Raw genomic sequence first — 21,987 nt, forward strand, 5'->3', positions numbered from 1 at the left:
CCATGACAGAAATTTGAAAAGAAAACTGCTCTGGAGTTTTCTACACATTACCAGTTACGACACTAAGTACCTGGCTCAAACTTTAATACCAAGAAGCAGCTGGCAATTTTCTCTTTTGTTTCTGCTCTAAGTTCAGGTGGAAGGTTCTTGCATTTATTTGTTGCTTAGGCTGGACTGTAAAACATCACTACATCTATTTCAGGTGGAGGAAGGGTGAAAAATGTATCAGACTCAATTCATTGCCAAAAAAATCAAGACGACAAAGTGTCTTTTCAATTCATTCTTATACAAGCTTAAACAGGTTTTCAAACAACTAATTATAGGCCAGATCATAACAGCTTATGCTGCAGGCCGAACTAGAATGCTACAGTATCTGTGTATGTATATACAAATACATCTGTATACATTTATATACACACACATATACATAAAAAGAAAGCACCCATCTTTTCCTTACTGCTAAATATTGAACTTCTGCTTTCACCTGGATATTAACATAGTTTGTGTGTAACACCCTATAAAGGGACATTTAAGAAGACATTCATTTTCTTCTCATTAAAGCCACACATATGGCTGGTATCTGAAAACATGCAGTGCGACCAATTAACACAGAGTAAAACAATTCTTAGTTACAATATCAACTCTAAGAAATGCATAATATATTTAAATGTGTTTTACCCATTTGTGTAGATAATTAATACTTTCCACTATTTCATAGGGGATTTATATTCTTCTTCAAAAAAGTCAGCACAAATTCACAGGAAACAACTCTGTCAGACAAATTCCACAGCAGCATATGTACTGAGTCACTGGGTGAAACTCTTTTTTATGAACACATTAGGAAAATTGGCATTCAGTTCTAGGACAACTCTATTATCAATCTGTGAACAGAAGGACACATCCAGTAAAGAAAGATCTTTACAAGACTCCAGCAATTTTCTTAAAGATGCAGGGCTAACCATCCTCGTCCCTGTTCAAAAACGAAAAAAAGAAACAAAACAAATTGTAAAGTTACTGAGAACAGAATTTATTTTTTTATTAAAGTTGCTAATACTGACATGAAAAAATGCTACTATAATACAATTTTTATTTAGATTATTTCAGTTAGATTTCAAATTCTAAGTTTCTCAGAGACAGTGCAGAAATTTTACCTTTAAGAAGCCTATTGTATTTTCTTAACTCAGCTGCATAAGTAACTCCATCATTTTCTACTGGGGGGCAACTTTACAACTTCAAGCTGAGTCTCTAACTACAGAAGCCAAGTACCCAAAGCCACCAGACCTCCTAGTGACCAGATGCAGGGCTTTGGCAGCAAGCAACACAATACACTACACTCATGCTCTCAAGACTCCTGCTGACTGCACTGACCAGCACAGCACAAAAGCTATTGTGGGCTACTCCAATTCCAAATACATTAGCAAGGTTTCTAAGGACTCTAGAGTGAGCACAAGTATTATGCACATGCAGGGGGAAGTTGTCTGAGAGACTACGAAGCATCCCTATATATATGCTCACAGTAACAGAAAACACACTATTTATCCCTGCCAAAAAAAGTGAACACAGTGACTGAACTCTTAAGTGTCATACAAGGTCAGATCAAGCATGGGATTCGGTCAGAAATCAAATAAATGGGTGTTTATAAGCATGCATCCACACACTCATTACAGCTGATGGAAGTCTAGTCAGTACAGTCAATGGTGCAGCTGACTGGGCTGCCTCAAGTGCCTAGCGCCCCTTGGGGTTCCTTCCACCATGTAGAACATCCACACAGAGCTGGCAGACAGGACACTGGAGCCAGACGAGGAGACTCATGTCTTACTAGAGTGGCTGGAAGCCGTCAGGTTACTCTGGGCAAGTGAACCAAGCCTGGATGCCTGCAGTGGGCTAAAATTGCTCATCAAGCTCTCCTGGCTCTAAAAAGAGTTTACACATCCAACATGACTGCAGACAACTCTTGGTAGACACCTCAACTTACACAACTCCATCTTGAGCCGAATTGCACCCCAAAAAGTCATGCAGTCCAGGATTTTGTCTATGGCCAGGGACAATCATGCTTACAAACAAAAGGCAAGACCAGATTTTTAAAGCAGCTTTTCACTGGTGGATCTTCCCAACTGCCAAAAATTATCAGTTTAGGGATTTCTGAAGCTACTGTTCATGAATGCTACTACTTCTTTGAACTTCTTTATACTTACGGCCCATTCATATGAACTTCTACAGTTTAAATATATGCTAAAAAAAGAGAAAAAAAACAGCCCCAAACCCACTGCCTATTAATTGCAATAACTAAGGGGTAATGAGTCATAAAAAAGCAGTGAGAGATCATTCCCAGTTCACTATTTCCATATCATTCATAATCCTATGGACATCTCTTCTGTTCCCTCAAGGCTGTCTGTTTTGCAGAGTCTTTGGCATCTCAGATGACCCCTGTTGTCTTGCTTCTGCACTAATTTAGTACCTTTGAAACTGGATGACCAGAACTATACAGCACACTGAGCACAAAGTCATTAACTGTATAAGAAGGTCTTATGGTGTTTTCTCCATTTCTCTCCTAAGGAATCTTAACTTCTTTGCCCATTAGAATGATGTTGAGAAATGAGCTGATGTTTTCCAAAAATTGTCCACAGAATCTCTCTCCTACAAAACAGTAACTAAGATAAAGCCACCCCCCACCATATGCTTAGTTAATGTTATTTTGCCTCATGCGATTACTTAGCACTTCATGGAACAGTTTTCCTCCTGCTTTATCATCTGTTTACTAAGTACTATAAGATCATTCTAGGATTTTTCACTGTTAAATTCTTCAGCTTAAGTTTCTTCTACCCTGAACACCTGGGCATTATCTTTTGGTACAGTACGATTCACCCCTTTGCCTGGATTACTTATAAACAGATCAGTATGGATTCTTGGTGACCAGTGACATAACTTCATTGTGAAAAGAGATGATACGTTCTTGTCCTCTGTTGTCTTTGAAACACTCATAATCCAGAAAGACAACAGCTAGGTTACAAAAACAAAACCTCCTTGGCTAAAGGTTTTGAAAAGCCAAGCCTCTATGGACCAGATCAATGCTCACTTTCACCAAGAACTCCAATGAATTCTAAAAGACTGAAGAGACATAACTACACTATCCTCACAGGGATGCAGTTCTCCTTCAAAACATCATAATGGCCTTCATGCCACTGACTGACTTTCTTACAGTTGCAACTGGTTTACACAGAGTAAAAGACAACTGGTTTGCAGCTTCTAACCTGCACCCTCTACAGAAAAATGTGGCATGTTTGTAACCCTTCATTTCTGTAGTGCTGAGGCTGATTTAAGTGACAGATCACACAGCAGAAATAAGATTTCCACAGCCCTGTATTTGAGCTCATTTACAACTGCTGCATAAATACCATTTAGTCCTAACAATTTATTATAGTTCAATGTATTGATTTGTTCAAAAGCTTTCTGTATTGGCATTCCAATTTAAGGCAGCTTTCCAGGCTAATCTCCTGGAAAGAATGGCTCTGATGTAGCAGCCTACTTGACATCCCCCTTGCCACAAACACTAATGGACAGACAACAGCCCTGCTGCAACGGCATTCTGGAATCTGAGTGATCCTTCACATCTGGAGTATCTACCAATCTCAGTAACTCTCCTGTAAACTTCTAACATATCTGAAAAACAGTTTTAGCATTTACCTTTAGCCAATGATTCCTTAAAAATCACATATTGCTTTACTCTGATTCTGTTTTACTTTCTGGAGTTCCTCTTCCCGTTTTCCTTCTCTGAACAGGATTCATTTACAGAAAGATGCCTCTGGTTTTGGCAGTCTCCTGTACTCTTCTGCATAAGCAAGTGTGTATCTAAGTGTGGTCTTCTTCCATGGTATGCTCTCAGATTAGTTGATTTGAGACATCATCTAACATCACCCCAAAAACAGTCTTTGCTATCATGCCCCCGGATTTTACCTCACCTACTCGGAGGTAATCAAAGCTTGTCATTATTATTGTGATTTTTAACTCTGTTATCCTTGTATGATCACTGTCACCACAATCATCTGGTGGTTGATATAACAGTCCCTATGGCCAGACACAGAAATTCCATCATATGCTTTAGTTATTTACTTCACCTGACCACAAATTTTACCAGAGTACCACTGTCCCACCATCACGATCTGCTCTACCATTCCAACCGAAATTCTAGGAGCAAAACATTATGCTATCTTTTTTCCACCAAGCTTTAAAATTGCTACTGCATCAGCACCTTCATTTAAAACCAGTCTCATTTACGCATCACAGCTTTTACGCTTCAAGATCCAAATGTGCGTTTCTACAAAAATGTTAGATCTAGATGCCTAGCCACAGATTTTTTGTGTAGGATGTTCTTCATTCCTTCCTACCTGAACTTCAACAGTTCTCCTACCGTTTCATCTAAGACTAAGATTTTTAATGGATTTGTAACTAAGCAGGCCATCCTAAATTGCATGTTTTACCACACCTGTTTCCTTTTTCCTCCTCAGACTTAAAATTTTATGTTAGGAAATACCTTTTCCTAAAAGCTATCTGATTGGGGTTTACTTATTCACACCACAGGATAAGTAAACATCACCCACAATCTTACTTTCATTTATACAATGTACAATTAGTGATGTATCTTTCTTAAAAGTACATTCAAAAGCAATTCATAGGTGTAATATAGCACATTTCCTTTGCTTTTGAAAGGCTGACAACTTATCCTGCTAGTTACCTATATAGTGCATTATTCTAGAGTTTGGAGGCTTCTGAACCTTTGTTATTTACTACAACTTTTTCTCATGAACTAATCGGCCATTTCTCAGAATATATACATAACCAGTATATTAAAATCTGCTCTTTAATTTTTGTTCAGTTTATTCTCTGGTATCACCTTTGTAAAAGGCACTTCTGAGTAATGACTTCTTTGTTAGAATAATCATGTTTATCAGCTGTAAATTATTTGATTTATATCATATATCTAAGTCTTCAAATTCTAGAACCGTTCGGGACACCTCTGTATGATGGCTATAAAAATTGCCAGAGCCCAGATTTCTAGGGCAAGAGATACTACTACACACCAAATAATATTTAAGAGTAGAGACCCTGAAAATAACTATCACTATTCCCTCAAATGTTCTTACTTTTCCTTCTCTCGCCTAGACCAGACAGATTAGCCTTTTATTCTTTACATTTTATTCAATCTATTGAACACAATTCAAATTCAGAATTTTAACGTGCTACACATTTTCATGTTTGAATTGACTAACTATGTGTTGATGCTCTCAAGATAAAGCTGAAAATTTTGACAGCTGGCAAGGGGGCAGTTGGGTTTTCTGTTGCTCAGGAAGGTGTGGGAGGTGTTGGTATGTAGATAGGAATACATGAATTTTGTGTTAACAAGGGTGTCTACTTTTCATTACTCTTTTTGTGCAGGACAGAGGCAGTCAGGACTTTTGGGGAGCGAGGTTAAGATGATTTAATCTTCATCCTTGACAGCAGTTGGTAGACCCACAGCAACAGAACTAAGCAGCTAATATGATGTACAAGAAAAGCTTTTGGCACTGCCAATTCAGGTTGTCATCTGACTCGGCACATTGCTCAACAGGGATTACAGTTTGAAGACTAGTTTTTAACTACAGGTCTAGAGGCGTCCACTTTTTTGATAGCACTGGAATATGTACTCCATCATTATAAAACTGTCAGATGATCACAGCCAGATCATTCCGCTGCAGGGTGGAAACCTGCCACGTCAGTCAGTGGAAAAGATGTGGGCAGAGAAGGAAATGATACTTGTAAACAGGCAGCTCAGTATGTAATGGGTAAAAGAAATCTCAGAACTCAAACTTCAAGAAGCACACCCTCATATACTCAGTGACACACTTACATCATGCTTCCTCTTCCAAATTGTGTTATAATACAGCAGATATGGATCCAACCCACGATTTAGGTACTTAAACATAAATTTACTTTCTTAAGTATGTTTTACACACCACAAACACAGCTACCCATCAAACAATGCTTTACATGGGCTATTAAGTTTATGGAGCCCTTGAAAACTGGCAATTTTCATCTTCTGTGGGGTCCTCTGATTCTGTAACAAGGGAATTGCCAAATGATAGTGGAGAGGTTAAGTAAAGGACACACAGGTAGCAAGTTGCAGGATCTACCACCTGAAGACAGCATCCAGGGTATACGTAACATTCATTTTGAGATACTTAAAACAAATGACACAGTTCAACAAGATTTCTTTCAGAGGCTTAGACTCTCCAGTCCTGAAGCTATTGTGATGATAAATAATTTATAACTGAAACAAGAAGTTTTCCCTGACAAATTTATAAGTTCTAACAATTGCAGAGAGAAACCAGCACTGTCAATGCTGGTACCTACAGTGCAAGGTAAGACATTCTGATCCCTACTTAGGTAAGTGCCTATTTACAGTAAAAAACATCAAGCTTTTATACAGCTTTGTTGAAGCAAAGTAAGTTCCCTTACAGCATGCACTGCTAACCCAGCAGTAATACTTCTACACCCTTCACAATGCATGTACAAGCCAGACATTTCTGTACTTGGGAGATGACAAAGGATATAATGAGAGCACCTCTCATTCATTCATATCACAGAGAAGACCCACTGTTCAAGGTTACTCTTGCAAAGCTGAGCACTGACCTCAGGCCTCTAACAGCTTCAGACCTGTTGTCACACTTCTTCAAAAGGACAAAAACATATTAAGCATTTATGTAGCTTATAGAAACAGGATGGCCCTACATCAGCTGCCAAAAGTTAGAACACATACAGAGATTTATGACTTTCTTGGTACTCCTGCACTGTGAGAGACTAGCTCTTTAGTTCAGACAACAGAGACTTCTGCACTTATGTGGGAACACCTGGCAACTCTACCTCCAGATGACCTAATGTGGTTCTACTTGACTACTCTTTCTTTTAACCACAGACTGTAATGGTTCCCATATTGAGACAAATAAACAGTTTCCTTAATGTTGCCAAAAAAGCTGGGTAACTCCTTCATATATATCACCTCATACTGACTTGTTCACAGCAGATGACAACCTTTTTTCCACCCTACTAAGTATTCCTCTGAAGGAAAAAAGCGAGGTCTGGAAGGTGGATATTAAGGTTTTTGGTAACATCTTGCAGATAATTCAACTGGATATCGCCGATATCTCCTGGAGAGTATTTATCTAAAACCAACTGAGAAAGTTTTACTACAAATCTACTTGACTCAGGAATACAATGTTAAGCACCCAGGGAAAAGGACAAATTCCTTTTCCACATTCACCTGTTATTTTTCCACAAAAACATCAATAAGATCTCAAACTGAATTCAAATGCTAAAGAACTGTGGCAACAAACCTCTACTGCTGGCAGTGAGGCAACAGAAGTAGCAGACTATCCATAGGCTTAACACAGCTGAACTATTCACTGGGCAGCCCCTGGTTTAGTGAAAAGGTCAGACCACTTTGTGGGCAGACACAACACCATTGTAACAGAAATGCATTGAAGTGGGTGGTCAGGAGACCATACGTGCTTATGAAAGACTTCATTCACTATGCCATTTGGAAATTTTTCATGTCCAAATAGGGAAATGTGCCCTTGATAATCTAGCTACAAAACAGATTCCTTTAAGGATACGCAAAACACATTACCTCCCATGGACATATACATCAAGTCTCTACAATTTGTACTAGGGGGAGTTAAGTTTATATCTGTTCATCCTCCCTTCTCATGTTGGTCAGAAGGCAACCTTCTCAGTCAGAGATGAGTAAAAGAGTATTTCATGATAGAAGAGTGTACTAGCTATACTGGAACGACAATCTAAGGCCATATGGTAAATTTTTTGTAATGAGAAATGCTGATCGCCTTAAACTTGAGTTGAGGGCTTTCAATTCTTTCCAGCATCTCTCTCAACCTAAATGTAGTAGTTTCTTTAAAACCATTAAATATTAAAAATATACAGTGCAGCTACTTTATTCCATTTCATTTAAATCTTCTCTTGCAACTAAACCTGTGAAAATAAGTCAGTAAAAGCATGAAGAAATTTCTCCAACACTGATGTCAAATATCCCTCCCATCCTACATTAAGAACCTCATATTTCACTATAAAAAGAGTAAATTCAGTATCATGCAAAACTACACTTTTCAAAGTTCGTATTCAAGAGTTCAAAGTATATTTACTTTAGATTTCTAAAAATATTTTTAACTATAGAAGCTGCAGAGGATTAGAAATTTAAGATTTATATGCTTTTTGCCCCTCATTACTGCATTCCCACCTTACTAGAAAGTCCATTTTAAGTTTTTGCCGTTAATTACCTTTTCTTCTTTAATGAGTCAAATCCACTTCCTTGTAAAAGTGACAAAGAAATTCAGTATTGTTTGGTGTATGTATATTGCACAAAAGCAGGAATCTGTTTATTGATCAGACTCACACTATAAATATACTTTGTCACACTTCATAGAAATAAAACAACAAAGACAAAAGAAGGATAAGAAATTGGATCTTCTGATAGTCAAAAGAGAAAGATTTCCATTTAAAAAAACCCCTAATGATCATGAAACTAAGAGTTACTGGAAAAATCTTGTACTTAAATCTCAGTTTAAGCAACTCTTACTAAGCAGTCAAATTACACAGTTGGTATAAATCCACTGAATCCTGAGTCAGAAACACACTGCAGTGAGTAAAACTTCCCTCCGTGTTTTTTTTATATGCTAAATCATAATTTTAATAAATATTTAAGTATGTCTATAAGACAGTTACATCTTAAGGACTCCTTTTTAACCACAAGATGTTTGAGACACAGTAAAATAAACACAAATATTCCTGAATTTTCTTACCCAATATATCCAGCTGCCGTAAATGTGTACAGTTAGCAGCAAGCTCCTCAATGTCGGTGTCACACACAGACCTGTTGGCTGTAAGAAAGAGCTTTTGCAAGTTTGGGAGTTTACGTGCAAGGTTTGTGAAACAGCCTGTACTGCTCTGTAACGTAGGGCACCAGCCAAGATCAAGTTCTTCCAAAAGCTGGCAGCCTGAAGCCAGTTCTGCTATTCCACTTTCAGTTATGTTTTTGCATCTCCACAAATCCAGACTGCGAAGCTTTTTGCATTTTGCTCCCATCATGCTTGCTATAAGATCATAGTCTTCGATCTGCAAGGAAAGCAAACACTTTGTCATGTATACCATCTTTCAAGACATACATAGGTGTTTCAAGGTTTGCTTGCTAACACACCTACAGATCTGTCTTAAGAATTTGGCATTTCTAAAGAGCTCTGAAAAATATTCATTGTCAAGTACAGTGAGGTCTACTTTTACAAAAGACAAAAGTAAAATAAATTTCCTATCAACCCCCTGATACAGGTGCTTTTAAATTCACTTAATACTAAGGATCAGTGAAAATGCAGTGAGTTTCTTTTCTTTGAAAAGCCTTTTTTTTTTTTTCCAGAGTTGTTTTTCCTTTAAGATTACTAAAACTGTTTTTATGACCATAGGCACTGCAACTATAAGCACATGCAGACTGAAGAATGTGCCTATTTCCATTCTAGTTCAATCAGTTGCTGCATCTCTTTATAGTGGTCTTAGTTACCTTGGGCAAGACAAAGGGACTGAAACAGGGTCTCACTATACAGGCAGAAGGAATGAAATCTACTATCAAAAACCACAGGAAGACAAGGACAGTTGGAAAAACATAGTCACAGTGCCTTCCTTGTCCACCCATGAGTCAAAGCAGGGAAGGCTGAGCCAATTCTGCTTTGTCACTTGCTTCTTGAACTACAAGGAATGTCAGCTAAGTCTCCCTGACAAGTGATCTGGCATATCTACAGTCAGGGACAGCAGCAAGCCAGGATCCCTCCACATACAGCTCTGGCATGCACATACAATACAGCTCAGGTGAGCACTCTGCTGTCCCTGTGTTCGCTTTCTTTAAATCCATGGGTGCACCCAGCAAGTCTATGACTCAAATGGCTTTTGCTGAAAGTATTTCTCCCATGGTTATCACTGTAGGGGTCAAACAAGCGTTAATCTGCTAGGAAAGATGATTTGGTCTGAATAAAAATAATTGTCTTGATCATTAGTTTTGGAAAGAGAGTGATTACACATGTAAAGAATGACCAAAAATTTAGGAAGAGGATGAAGAACTATGAGAAAGCCTATAAGCTATGTTTTAGGCCTACTAAACTAGTAAGTACATAACCCTTAAGTGTATGACTAAGCTGCATTAATCTTGGACCTTTCAAGAGAGTATAATATCAACCTAGCATTTAAAACATCTTCATGGAACATAAACCCGGACTGAGTTCCAAAGCAAGCATGTGCGCACACACACATACACACCCCAACGAGTTGTGTACGTACTCACCATGACGCAGCTGCCCAGGCTGAGGTGCTGCAGCTCCGAGCAGAAGTTCAGAATGCTGAGCAGGGCTGTTTGCTGCCACGGGGGAACACATCAGAAGGAAATATGGAAAGCGAGACAAAGAGAAGAGGTCAATTAGACATTAAAGGCTGTCACCACATTTCCTGAAATACAGCTCAAAACTCTGTTACAGACACCACAAATGCCACTTAATGAGTCCCTGGGTACTCTACCCATTGATTGGCTTAAAGCAACGGTAATCGTTACAAACCTTTATACAAGTCACTTTGGATGTGGTTTTGCATTGCCCTGAAGATACCTACATACCCATGACCTATCCGCTCATTTCCCACAGGAAAGCTGCTGAAGAAGTGTGGCAAGTTCAAATAACAGGCGAGGCCAGACTGAAAACACAGAGGGCTGGTGACATACCAGAACAATAGCGGAGGCTCTGACATTCGCTGATCAACTGCAGCCTGATGGAACTGCCAATAGAGCTGTGCAGCATCAGGACCAGGCTGGTGACTTTAATGTCAAAGGAGTCTCCATGCTGACAAGGATGCTGACAACCATTGAGCACCTGTCACTACTAGCATGCAGACTGAAACAGATATAATGTGTATTTTACAGTCATGTTCCTGCCATTTAACATGGCCATTCTTTTCAGAAAATACTGCACATTGCTCAGCCTGAAATTGGACTGGAACATCAGATGCATCTTACAAAATGTAAAGTACGCGGCTGTTCTGTTCCACAACAAGGGAAACTTCACGGGTTTGAATTTCTGTTTCCAAGATACAAAAAAGACTCTTCTGCATTGTGTGTAGCCATATTTTGTTTTGTAGTTAGAAATACACACAGTGCAGAAAAGAACATAGTCTAGGATTCGCACTGCAAATAGCTGTGCATCATACTTCAAACATTCATCACTTTGTTAGGACTGTAATCTGTGTGAGCTTGAAAACAGGAGTTGGTTTCACAACATATTAACAATAAAAGTCTTGATTTCTATAGGATATACAACAGTTTCTAACAAAAAAAACCCCAAGCAATATACAAGGGACAAAATAATCTACTGCTAATAAGTAGAATTCCTACAAGAATACTAGTCAACAATATTTGTACACATGGGTAGTATAATTTATACAGTTTTTTAAATATATAAATTTACATGCTTTCAGAAAGTTTACAGTGAAACGCTTTGTTTCCTCAGTTTGTTCTATTGTAATGAAACTTGTCAGGAACATGATCCTTTGTCATACCACCGTGAAGAAATATTTGATCCCTTGCACTGAAAGGCTGGCACACACAGAACAAGGACATAGCATGGGGTATTCATGGAGACCACTTCAGACATCTAATTTAGGTGTCTCCAGGGAGCAATTAGAAACACCCAACACTTGACATGTATGGAACCTCAGCTTCCAACTTGGCCTTCTAAGATTTGATTTCCCAAAAGGCAGCCTAAAAGTAGATGCTATGAGTAAGCCTTCCTCACATATATCTTTGCAGAGGTCTTACAAGCCACTGTCTGCTTGCTTGCTTTACTTTCATTCATGTTTTTAAAGAAAAAGGTAGCTAGGGAATTAAACACAAAAGCATTAAAAAATCATTATTAAAAAGGTAACACTTAAGAACACTTTAAAGCTAGTAAATGTGTAAATATCCGATACATTTTAAATAACATACTTATTAAGCAAATGCTTCATTTGGATCATTAAACCTGAATAAATAAGTAACTCTAAGAGAATGAGCTATAATCTTTACTATTTAACACAGTGAAAGCTGAGAGCTTTAGAACCTACTCAGGTGCACAAATTAAAAGCAAAATCCCAAACCCCTCTCTACAACCTTAAATATCAGAGCTAAACAAATCAGTCTCTGACTGCACACAGAATTCTAAACAGGGTTTCTGCAGGTATTCAGGTGACTCCACAGGGAAGCTGAATACCTTGCTGCATTCCACCATGTTAATTTTTAGCAGTGGTTTCCAGACTGGAATTTAAACACTGGCCTGAAAGGACAGGAAGCAGAAATATCTTTCCTTAACTGACACAAACAGTGTAAAAGTGAACAGTCACTCTGAACAGCTTGTAGGATGTGATATCAATTTCATACTACTACTTCTTCAGAGAGGAGTGAAATAGGTAGGCAGACTAATATTCATAGTTATCTCGATTAGAGAACTGAGCTACTTTAAACAGGAATGTGATGCATCTCTCAGAACACTTTTTGTAGTCCCTCTCTAATTTGAGACAGTCCTTCCTGTATTGATGCGCACTGAGTTCACATTTTCAAAGGTCTTTTCACAACGTACAAAACCTAAACTATTATTACAAACAATTATTTTTTAAAAAACAAACCATTTTAAAAAAGCACTAGGAATGGAGGTAATGGAAGGGAACTTGGTAGAACACCATGTCGTACAATCACAAATCACACCAAATCAAGCCCAAGAGTAAACAACTACTTACTCAACATTAATTATACGAGCTACATTAACTCCTCTTCTGGGGCACATACATGCCCACACACACCAAATCAGATCTTTTTCAGAAGCAATGTCTGTTCTTCTGTAACTGAGGTGGGGTTTGCATATGTCAAGAAAGAAGAAAAAATCCTTTGTGCATGCCTAGTTGTGCCTCAGTCAATTGAGAATCCAGGTGGCTAAGGACATGAAAATAGCAGGAGAGAATGGCAGCTCACAGAATCCATATGCACTACATATAGAGGGACTATCATTGTAATAACCTGTCTGTTTCAAACCATCTGTCTGTACAACTCATCTCTCTGACTTGCAATACAAAATGAGAGATAATACTCCTGCTTAAGCAAAGGAGAAGAGCAAGGCAAAGACCCGACCCTGAAGCTGTAACACAGGCCAAGCTTCAGATGTTAGAGTGCTTCATAAGAGGAGCTAAGAGGCCACCTAAATCCTGGATCAGCAAGCTTTAACCTGGAGAGAGTCTAATTTCACTTTCCCAGCCAAGCAGAGACAGTCAAATCAAAGACTACCCATGTAATACCATTCTTGAGCCTAGTAGCCAAGACATGTATAGTTTGGAGATTTTTTGAGTTTTCCCTGAACCAAAGGCAAGGTTTGGCTTAGTATCTGCTCCCCTTTACAGAGACTGAGAAAAGAAAAAAGTGGATGATTAAAAAACCACAAAACTCCAAAACAAAACAAATACTCTGGAAACAAGAATTACTTTTTCTTTGTAGAGTAATGTATGGCAGGGCTTCAGTGGTCTAAATTTCTTCTGCCATCCAAGCCAGAACAAAACCTAGTAAAATAATTTTTATAAGATGGCACAGACAACAGGAAGAATCCAAACAGGCCAAATAGAATGGTCTACCCTATCCCTCCATTGCCAGGAAAGGTGTTTTCAGATGAGAAAAACATACAGTGCAGGAGTTGCTTAAGAGAGAAGTCTCTGACATCAAACTGATCAGAAGGATATGATACTGCCACTAAACACAACCTCAGGGCACAGGTTAATCCTACACCTCAGAAAAAGGAAACAGACTGCCTGAAGAGTCTCTGAAGTCTTTCTGAGCAGGTCAGACAAATGTCTGCTAGAAAGGCCAGAGCTCATCCTGTCTTGGACAAGAGAAGAGATGAGATTATCACCTGAAATCCTAACTTACTCCACATGAGACAGGTCTGCCCAAACATGGAAGTCCTCCACTGTAATACAGGACAGCCTGGAAGACATTTATGTGCTGTGCATGCTTCAACTAAACAGCTGATACTGGACTAACCTGTATCATATATGTCTTTGTAAAGACATCATGGTTAAGTTGTTTTGACTTAGATGTTGCAAGAATGTTGCTGGTTTGAACAGACAACCCATCAGTGGAAAAAACAAATACTGGTGCCAGGGTAATACACTTGGCAAGACTGAATCTTGCCTGACTTTTTTTTTCAGGATTTTTTTCATTCATGATCCAGCAGGAAGTGCAAATCATTTCTGATGTTAGTATAAGGAAAGCATCCAACAGATAGCCTGAGCTCAAATGGAAAACCAGAAAAACCTTCTGTGGCAGATGTCACTCACCTGTGAATGATGCACTTTGAATATTTGACCATTTACACATTGCAGTTTCATTGTCAAGTAGTCCAAGATTTAAAAAAAAAATACAAAAGGTTTTAAAAAAATTACAAATTATGCACTATAATATGGCTATCACATAATGGCTGTGCTACAATAAAAGACATGAAAATAAATGCCCCACAGTGTGCCTCTGGAAGATTAAAGGAAGAGCTTAAGAAAAACAATAAAGTTTTACTTTTAGGGTTGTGATAGGGAAGAAACAGCCTGCACCTTTTCATAAACTTCCTTTTTATAGAGAAATCTTAAAAACTACTTTTAAATTGTTACTTTTTATGCTGGGAACAAACAACAGGCTGTTTTTTACCCTTCTCAGAAGAACTGTGTCTGACATAAGTTGGGAATTCTTCCAGACCCTCAATGAAACAACTTGAGAGCCTAAATCTTTCACACAACTTTTATTCTCCTGCAATTTTTTCTTCATATTTTTCAATGAAGTCAATACTAAAAGTAATCTTAAAGTTTCATTAAAACCTGCTTCCTCCCTTCTTTAAATACAGTTTCCCTTGCTTGCTCTGCTTTTAATCACAGTTATTAATTCTTCAGTCAATGTCTTTGTTCAAGAAAAAATTGCATTATGCAGGACTTAATTTTTTTCTACCCTTAACTTATATTTTTTTAACATAAAAAATTTCCTTATAAGTACCACCCACCCCCCAACTGCATTGTATGAGAGGACAACCAAAGTTGTATTACTTTTTCTTATCATTTCCAAATGACGACCTCAGCTCTAGCCCTCCCTGCCCTATCCCCGCCAACCCCTGTAGTCTCCACTTACATTCAAATACTTATATAACATCAGTTGCAGGCAGATATCAGATAACATGCCTACATTTGCAAGCTCGCCACAACAAGAATATTGCATTTTTCCACAGTATCAAAGAATTAATATAACAGCATTCCTAAAGACTATAATTTCTTTTTCATATTTCAGTTGCTTATCTCTCCATCAAAAAATGCATCTTGAAGAGTCTTTGCAGTGAGGTGCATTTGCATATAATTTTATGAGGTTGTTACATTTAATAACAGGTTCTATCACAGTATTTACCTATGCTTCTAGGTAGCATTTTCATCTTACTCCACAGATCTATGTTAAAATATTGTAAGAAATATTTGCTTTTACGTTAGAATCAGGGTCTTTAGAACTATATTAACCAAGTGTACTGGATAACATATTTAGACAAGCTTATTCCACAAACAGTCACCTTTTCATAAGACACACAGGAAAAGCATCAAAAGATTTGATCAGACAGCTAGTAAAGAATTGTGGAACCCTGAATATCCAGTACTCAATCACCAGCTGTCTCATGCTGTTTGTGCATAGATCAAATATATGTTTCTCAACACATTTAGCTAAAAGTTGATACAGCAATTAGGCAATTATTATAGGACAGTCAGTATACATTTGATACTATGCAGTTATAATTTGGGAGCCTATTTATCTGACACAACACCTGACAATATTATTCCATTTAGTAACAACTAATAATCTGAGCAAAACCCAAGACAGAAAATTCAACCTTGCCTGAATGAGGGACAAATGTGGTAATGAGGAGGTAACTCTGCAGGGTACTCTATTCTGTCCTCCTAATAAAGGTCATAATCAATGACTTCTGAATTAATTCCTTAGAATTCTTGGAACCCAAAAAACAGACAGAAAGGAGAACTGGAGAACTACAGACTAAGGCCAGGCCAATGAAACCTTCAATGTCTCTCAGTGTCTCATCAAATCACATCCATATTTTCAGAAGCTGATCCTTCAGCAAAGAAATCAAGAGTATTCTCAGAACTACACAGAAAGGTTCCTCTGTTCGTGATCTGGGCAGGAGCTTCCCTTTTGTTCCCAAAAGGTTTAAATTTACAGCAAGGGAGGTTAGGACCAGCTGATTCAGCCAAACACACAACTGTGGAAACAGACTAGATCAAAATATCTCAAACTTCAGCACATACATCATGAGTGCTACTTCTATCACTGCAGAGACAAACCCCCTCCCTTCACAACTGCCTTGTCCTGCACACACATTACTGTGTACAAAATTACCTTGGGAATTCTCCTTATAGGTAATGCAAGGCCTGCAGCACACCAGACTAGAATTATCCTGTTGGAGAACCAAGTGAGACATGCCACACATACAAAAAGACATGAGAAGTCTACATCGTGCCTTTCTACATTCAATCATAAAGATGATACAGAAATTAAGTTAACATGCCAAGCAGGTTAAGAACCCCTTCCTTAAAATAATAACAACAAAGATCTGCCAAGTTATCACAAGTAAGGCCAAACCTCTTAATGCTGAACATACATACAAGAACCACCCCATGGTGAAACAAAAAGCAGACTATCAAGTCGATGCGAAAGCAGAGAGGAAGGAAACCACCACTTCCTTTAAGAAAACTACAAACAAGCTCTTGGCAAATCAAGAAGAGAAATCATGTGTGTGGTACGTACCACTTGACATTAAGATAACCCTCTCACATAGGTTATTTACTGGGATCAAGTAATCTGAATCAAAAGGGGAAGTTTTTACAGAATGGACTGACAGAATTAAGGTCAAACTTTTTAGAATGGCAGAGTAGCAATTAGGTATTTATTCCCTTCCCATTTTCACACCAACAGTTCAAACCTCCTTTGGTAAGATCCATCCTACTTAACAGCTGTATCCTGCTTTTCACCAAGGATGTGTTTCTGAAGAGTGCAATGGTTAGTGATTCTGTGGGCAGCAAAGTAATTTTCCCCCATAAGAATTAACATTAACAGAAGGGGCACATGCAGGGACTTAAGAAATACATGCTGGTTTAATACAGACAGGTCACCCATATGATGTGACCATCACCCGAGAGATGCAATGCCTTTTAAACATCATCTACCTCCTAAAGGGAGCAACCTTGTGCCTCTTTCAGGGCAGTTACAGCTCTATCATTATCATTGTCCTGCTCAGATTACTCAAAGTCAGAAAAACCAATCAAAGATGAAGGATGGAAAACAGGGTAATAATGATGGCTAGCAAAGCAAAATATCAGGTGACTGGCATCAGAGCTCAAGCAATAGACAGAAAAGCAACAGAGCAGAGCACTGCTTTAGCTGGGCATGGCCCCATCACCCAGAAAAAGCAAGCCTTCCTGAAGCCTACTCACCTCCCTCAGGGCAGGCACTCACAAAACAGCTGTCAAGGAGTTTTCCTACAAAGCCCCACATCTCTCAACACAAACCCTTCAGACAGAAAAAGCCTGCTGTGGTCTATTGCTGAGCCTCTGGAGAGAGCGCCCCTCCTCAAAACACCAGCCAAAGTAAACATCCTGAACTGCTCTCTTTCATATGGCAGCTTCCCTTCTCTTTACTACAAACTGACATATAAAAAACTTTTGCCAAAATATTTCAGAAAATAAACCCAATTACATCTAATTTCAGGGAAAATAACTGAGACACTTAACTAAATGTTAATTCTGCTTTACAACTTTCTGAAATACCTTAGTGAATAGCAGCTGCTATGTGTTCCTATGTCACGTATTACTGTATGTGACTAAGGTACCTTTGGAATGAAAATTGATTTCCACATGTAAAACTGGCTAAAAGGAGGTTCTAGTAAGACTGCCTGAAAAATAAAAAAAATACAACAATCCTCTCCCCAATCACACAGCTCAGCAACAGAAAGTTTTCCTTCCATTTTTGGCTTCCAGTAGCAAAAATACCGCAGAAACACTGTTATTGGTGTTTTCCACCAACTATTTGAAAATATACAATTATAATTTATGAGAGTCTTTATCTTAAGCCAGTGAAGTTCTATTTCATAGGTACTGCACTGAAAAAAGTTTTACCATATTAGAACCTCAGATGAAAGCAGGCGATTTTATTTCAATCTGACAGCTACTATTGCTATAAATATTTTTAATTACAAACGCCTCATGCAAATGGAAAAGGTAATCTTGTTAAGATTGTCACAAGTAATTAAAAATCGATATAAATTCAGAATACTTATTTTTCTTCCCTTTGGCATTATATAGCACAAGAAGAAAGCCAAAAATCAACTGTTTGGGTGTGGGGTTTTTTTTGGCATAGTCTGTGAAAGAACTATGTCAGAAGTTACATGACATCTGCTATTCTAATACAATCATTAAAAAACGCATCAGATGTAAAGCCAGAATTCTGTAAACTTCTATTAAACCGTTCATTTTGAAAGGTACAACTGGGCAAATCAATATTGCCTATAAAAAGGTAAAAATCTACTTCATGAATTCCAAGGTATTGCACTTCGTTATCTAAAAAACGACCTACAATAATCCAAAAAAGCAATTATTCTCACAGAAAGAATATAATACAATAATAATGCAGGAAAAAAGGTATAGTAATGATGAAATACAATTATTATCTAAATCTGCTCCAGCAAAAAACAGTAAAATATGCTTCTGATCTTCTTTTTTTTTTAATATCTCCTTCCCCAACAGTATTTTAAGGCATCAAGATAATTTCAGTTATGTACTTGTTGATACTATGATACTCTGAAAAACTATGTTAAGGATAAAAGGGAATTGGGGAGGTTTAGAGAGACGAGATGATACATGTGCTTATAAACACAAGAATTATTGGTTTAACCAGTTAAAGGACACAAAATTAATTTTAGATACTTATACAGTGCTAGTTTTAGTTTTCAGGAAAAGTTTTCATACCTATTGGCTTCCCAGAAAGCATTTTCAGACTACTGCTAAGATTTTGAGTTTCAAGAAGAAATACTCATCTTCAGTATCTTATTTTTGACAGAAAGAATATATCTGGAGATAGCACACGAGCATTCAGGAACACACAAAATACGTAACATACTGTTTCTGGAAACTAAAATTGGATCTAGAGGTCTACAAAGCTGTTCAAGTAGTTCACCTTTTGGTTTCATTTATTTTCACTTCTCTGTATGTTAATTTTCAGTTAAATGAAGAGTTACAGAAAATGCCAAATTAGGACTAAATGGTGGCCAAACTTGTTTTATGCTTAAATCCTTTGGTTTCCCTGAGCTAAGTGATGCCATTTCATGAGGAAGCAAATAGAAGTCACCTCATCCTTCACAAGGATACCCATGTAATCCCAGAGATGACCACTGAAAGTGTCTGATCATTTAGTTCACAGAAATGCTTATACCTCTTAAAGCAGATTTCTTTAGCAATCCTTTTCTCATTTTTTCCAGAGGAAAAAGGCCGAGCTTTGTAACTAACTGTACTTCCTGCAACTTAGAAAAACATGTCATCAAGGTACATTATTTTAAGTCCTTATACACACTCCTATGTAGATTACCTTATACAGTACTATACATACCAGCAAATCTCAAAGTCTTCTGTATAACTATCTTCATACCACAGCTACAAAATGACAAAGTTGCTATTATGCAAATTTTACTGATGGGAAAAGTGTGGTATACTGAAACAGTGCACCTCACATTGTCCATTGTCCTGGTCACAGATCAGGGAAACAAAGCTCATGAGTTTGAGTTAAGTCCTCAATTAGTTTCATCAGCACCAAGTCACAGAATCACAGAAGACCTGAGTGTTGGAACTTCTAGAGATTGTTTAGCCCAGCCCACCTGGATCCAGCTCAGCTGGCCTCTCCAACCAGACTGAAAAAAGCTGTCAACAGATGTAGCAGCCAGTCCCCTTCACACTTTCTCAACTGACTTTTGCAGACAGGGATAGCACCCTCACTCTGCCCTTTATTACCACAAGTGTATTTAAGTGATGTCTTCTGGATAAATTAACAAAAACAATTTTCATTGATAGATTCAAAACAAATAGGGCAGCAAAAATGATTTACTCTACAATATAAACTGGCATTAGAAGAGAAAGTTTCTTCCCCCTTGAGCACCCATCATCTATCACCTCGGAAGATATAACACTGACAGAAACATGATGAAAAGGATGAGAAGTGGAATATATTTGTTAAACATCAGCTTCCCCCTCCTTCCCTCCCCACCACACTCCCACCACGTACTTGGGATTATTGGACCATTTTTGAGATGAAGAACGGGACAGTGCTAAAGCTTTTGCCTCCAAAACTTTTAAGACACATGTTTAAAAACAGATGCAATAAGAATAGTATAGGAGCATCAGGTAAGAGAAGAACTAGAGTACAGGGAAACAAAGGTGGAATGAACCTTAGTACTGAGTGCAGATGTAGCCTTTCAAAAGTCAGAACACCTGCCTCCTTACAAGCAGGCACAATGTAATTTGCAAGCTGGGATTCAGGATGTACACGGGCACCTTTTTGTTCTCTACAACTACTTGGCAGTGCCAGGGACACAGCAGGGACTGGGACACAGCAACACAGCAATTACTGAATTAATTCAATGAAAGTAATAGTCTCTGTAGTTAATTCAATTACTGTACTTTGGGTTTGCTTCATTTGGTCAAATTATGCCCTCCCTTATGTCTGTAAATCTGTTTTACACCTTCATTCTTCACCCCCACTCTTCACATTACAGGCTCAAATGACCACATTCAGCCCTATGAGCCTGACACAGGATCAGAAGGCACCATCAAGGCCCTGTATTGCGTGATTATTTGTCTCCAGCTCAATCTCCTTCCAAGAATCCATTTTCTAGCTAGAGGATTTCACTTTTTTTCCACTATTTGCTCACAACTCTTAATCCTAAAGATTTGTACCCAAGCCAATGAAATTTCGTCCAAGCTGAAAAACCTCAGACAATAGCTCTCAGAAGTATAACATGACCCATAACAACTTATTTCTAAAAGCTCTGTAGAACAATTTTACGGCAACATTAACTCTTTCATTGCTCATGACATAAGAAAATATGTTACATTTACTGCTAAGATTCTTCTGCCTCTAAAGTTGCTAGTGTCCTCTCTTACAGCTGCCCAAGTTCTGAATTTGCTCTTGGTCAAACATATCAGTGAGAAAATACAGAAATACAAGACTTGCTTTAAAATGTGTGCAAAAAGAAAGTACTTTGTCCATTGTAATTTCATTTAAATTTAGTTCATTTTGTATTTCAGTTATAGCTTAAAAACTTCTTCACACATTACAAAGAATCCAGAATATCATGCAACATGAAATATATAATCTTACATTAAAATTTAGACCCAGCAATAAAGAGACTGCCAAGTTCTCCTACTGTAATTGTGGCTTTGGTTTCTTGAAAATACAATTTTGGTAGCATTATTTATATGGATGGAATATTTCATGATATGCACTAAATCAAGATAATATTCGTCCTGAAACCATAAAGATGTGCATTGCCAATTACTGTATACAATAATACCTCTATTGTTCATTGTATTCTTCAAATGTATCAGTGCCAACAAGTACTTAAATTATGCTGTGAACACACTCTCAGTGAATAAATATTAAGGAGTCATGTATCAGTAAACACCAAAACCACCAGCACAAAAATCCCACAAGTACAATAGTGGTCTTGAGCAAACAGAAGTGCAAAATGCTGAGGTTAGTTTCTCAACACAAGTTACAAATTATTTCAAGCACATACATAATCAAGCAACTTTTAATAACGA

The 21,987-nt window shown here is 37.9% G+C and overlaps 1 protein-coding gene across 3 annotated transcripts in view; it reads right to left on the reverse strand.

The window, feature by feature from the left end:
• Nucleotides 1-267: 267 nt before the first annotated feature.
• Nucleotides 268-21,987, reverse strand: part of FBXL4 (F-box and leucine rich repeat protein 4) — a 59,347-nt gene continuing 37,627 nt past the window's right edge. For all 3 annotated transcript variants that reach the window (XM_026844313.1, XM_026844312.1, XM_026844311.1), the window contains exons 7-9: nt 10,370-10,441; nt 8,847-9,159; nt 268-970 (exon numbers count right to left, since the gene is read on the reverse strand). In XM_026844313.1, the coding sequence (XP_026700114.1) occupies nt 807-970; nt 8,847-9,159; nt 10,370-10,441 (549 nt within the window). In that variant the 3' untranslated portion in view covers nt 268-806. The remainder of the gene's footprint in view (nt 971-8,846; nt 9,160-10,369; nt 10,442-21,987) is intronic.

Source organism: Athene cunicularia (genome assembly GCF_003259725.1).
Source record: "Athene cunicularia isolate RWA chromosome 3 unlocalized genomic scaffold, athCun1 chr3_part1, whole genome shotgun sequence".
NCBI lineage: Eukaryota > Metazoa > Chordata > Aves > Strigiformes > Strigidae > Athene > Athene cunicularia.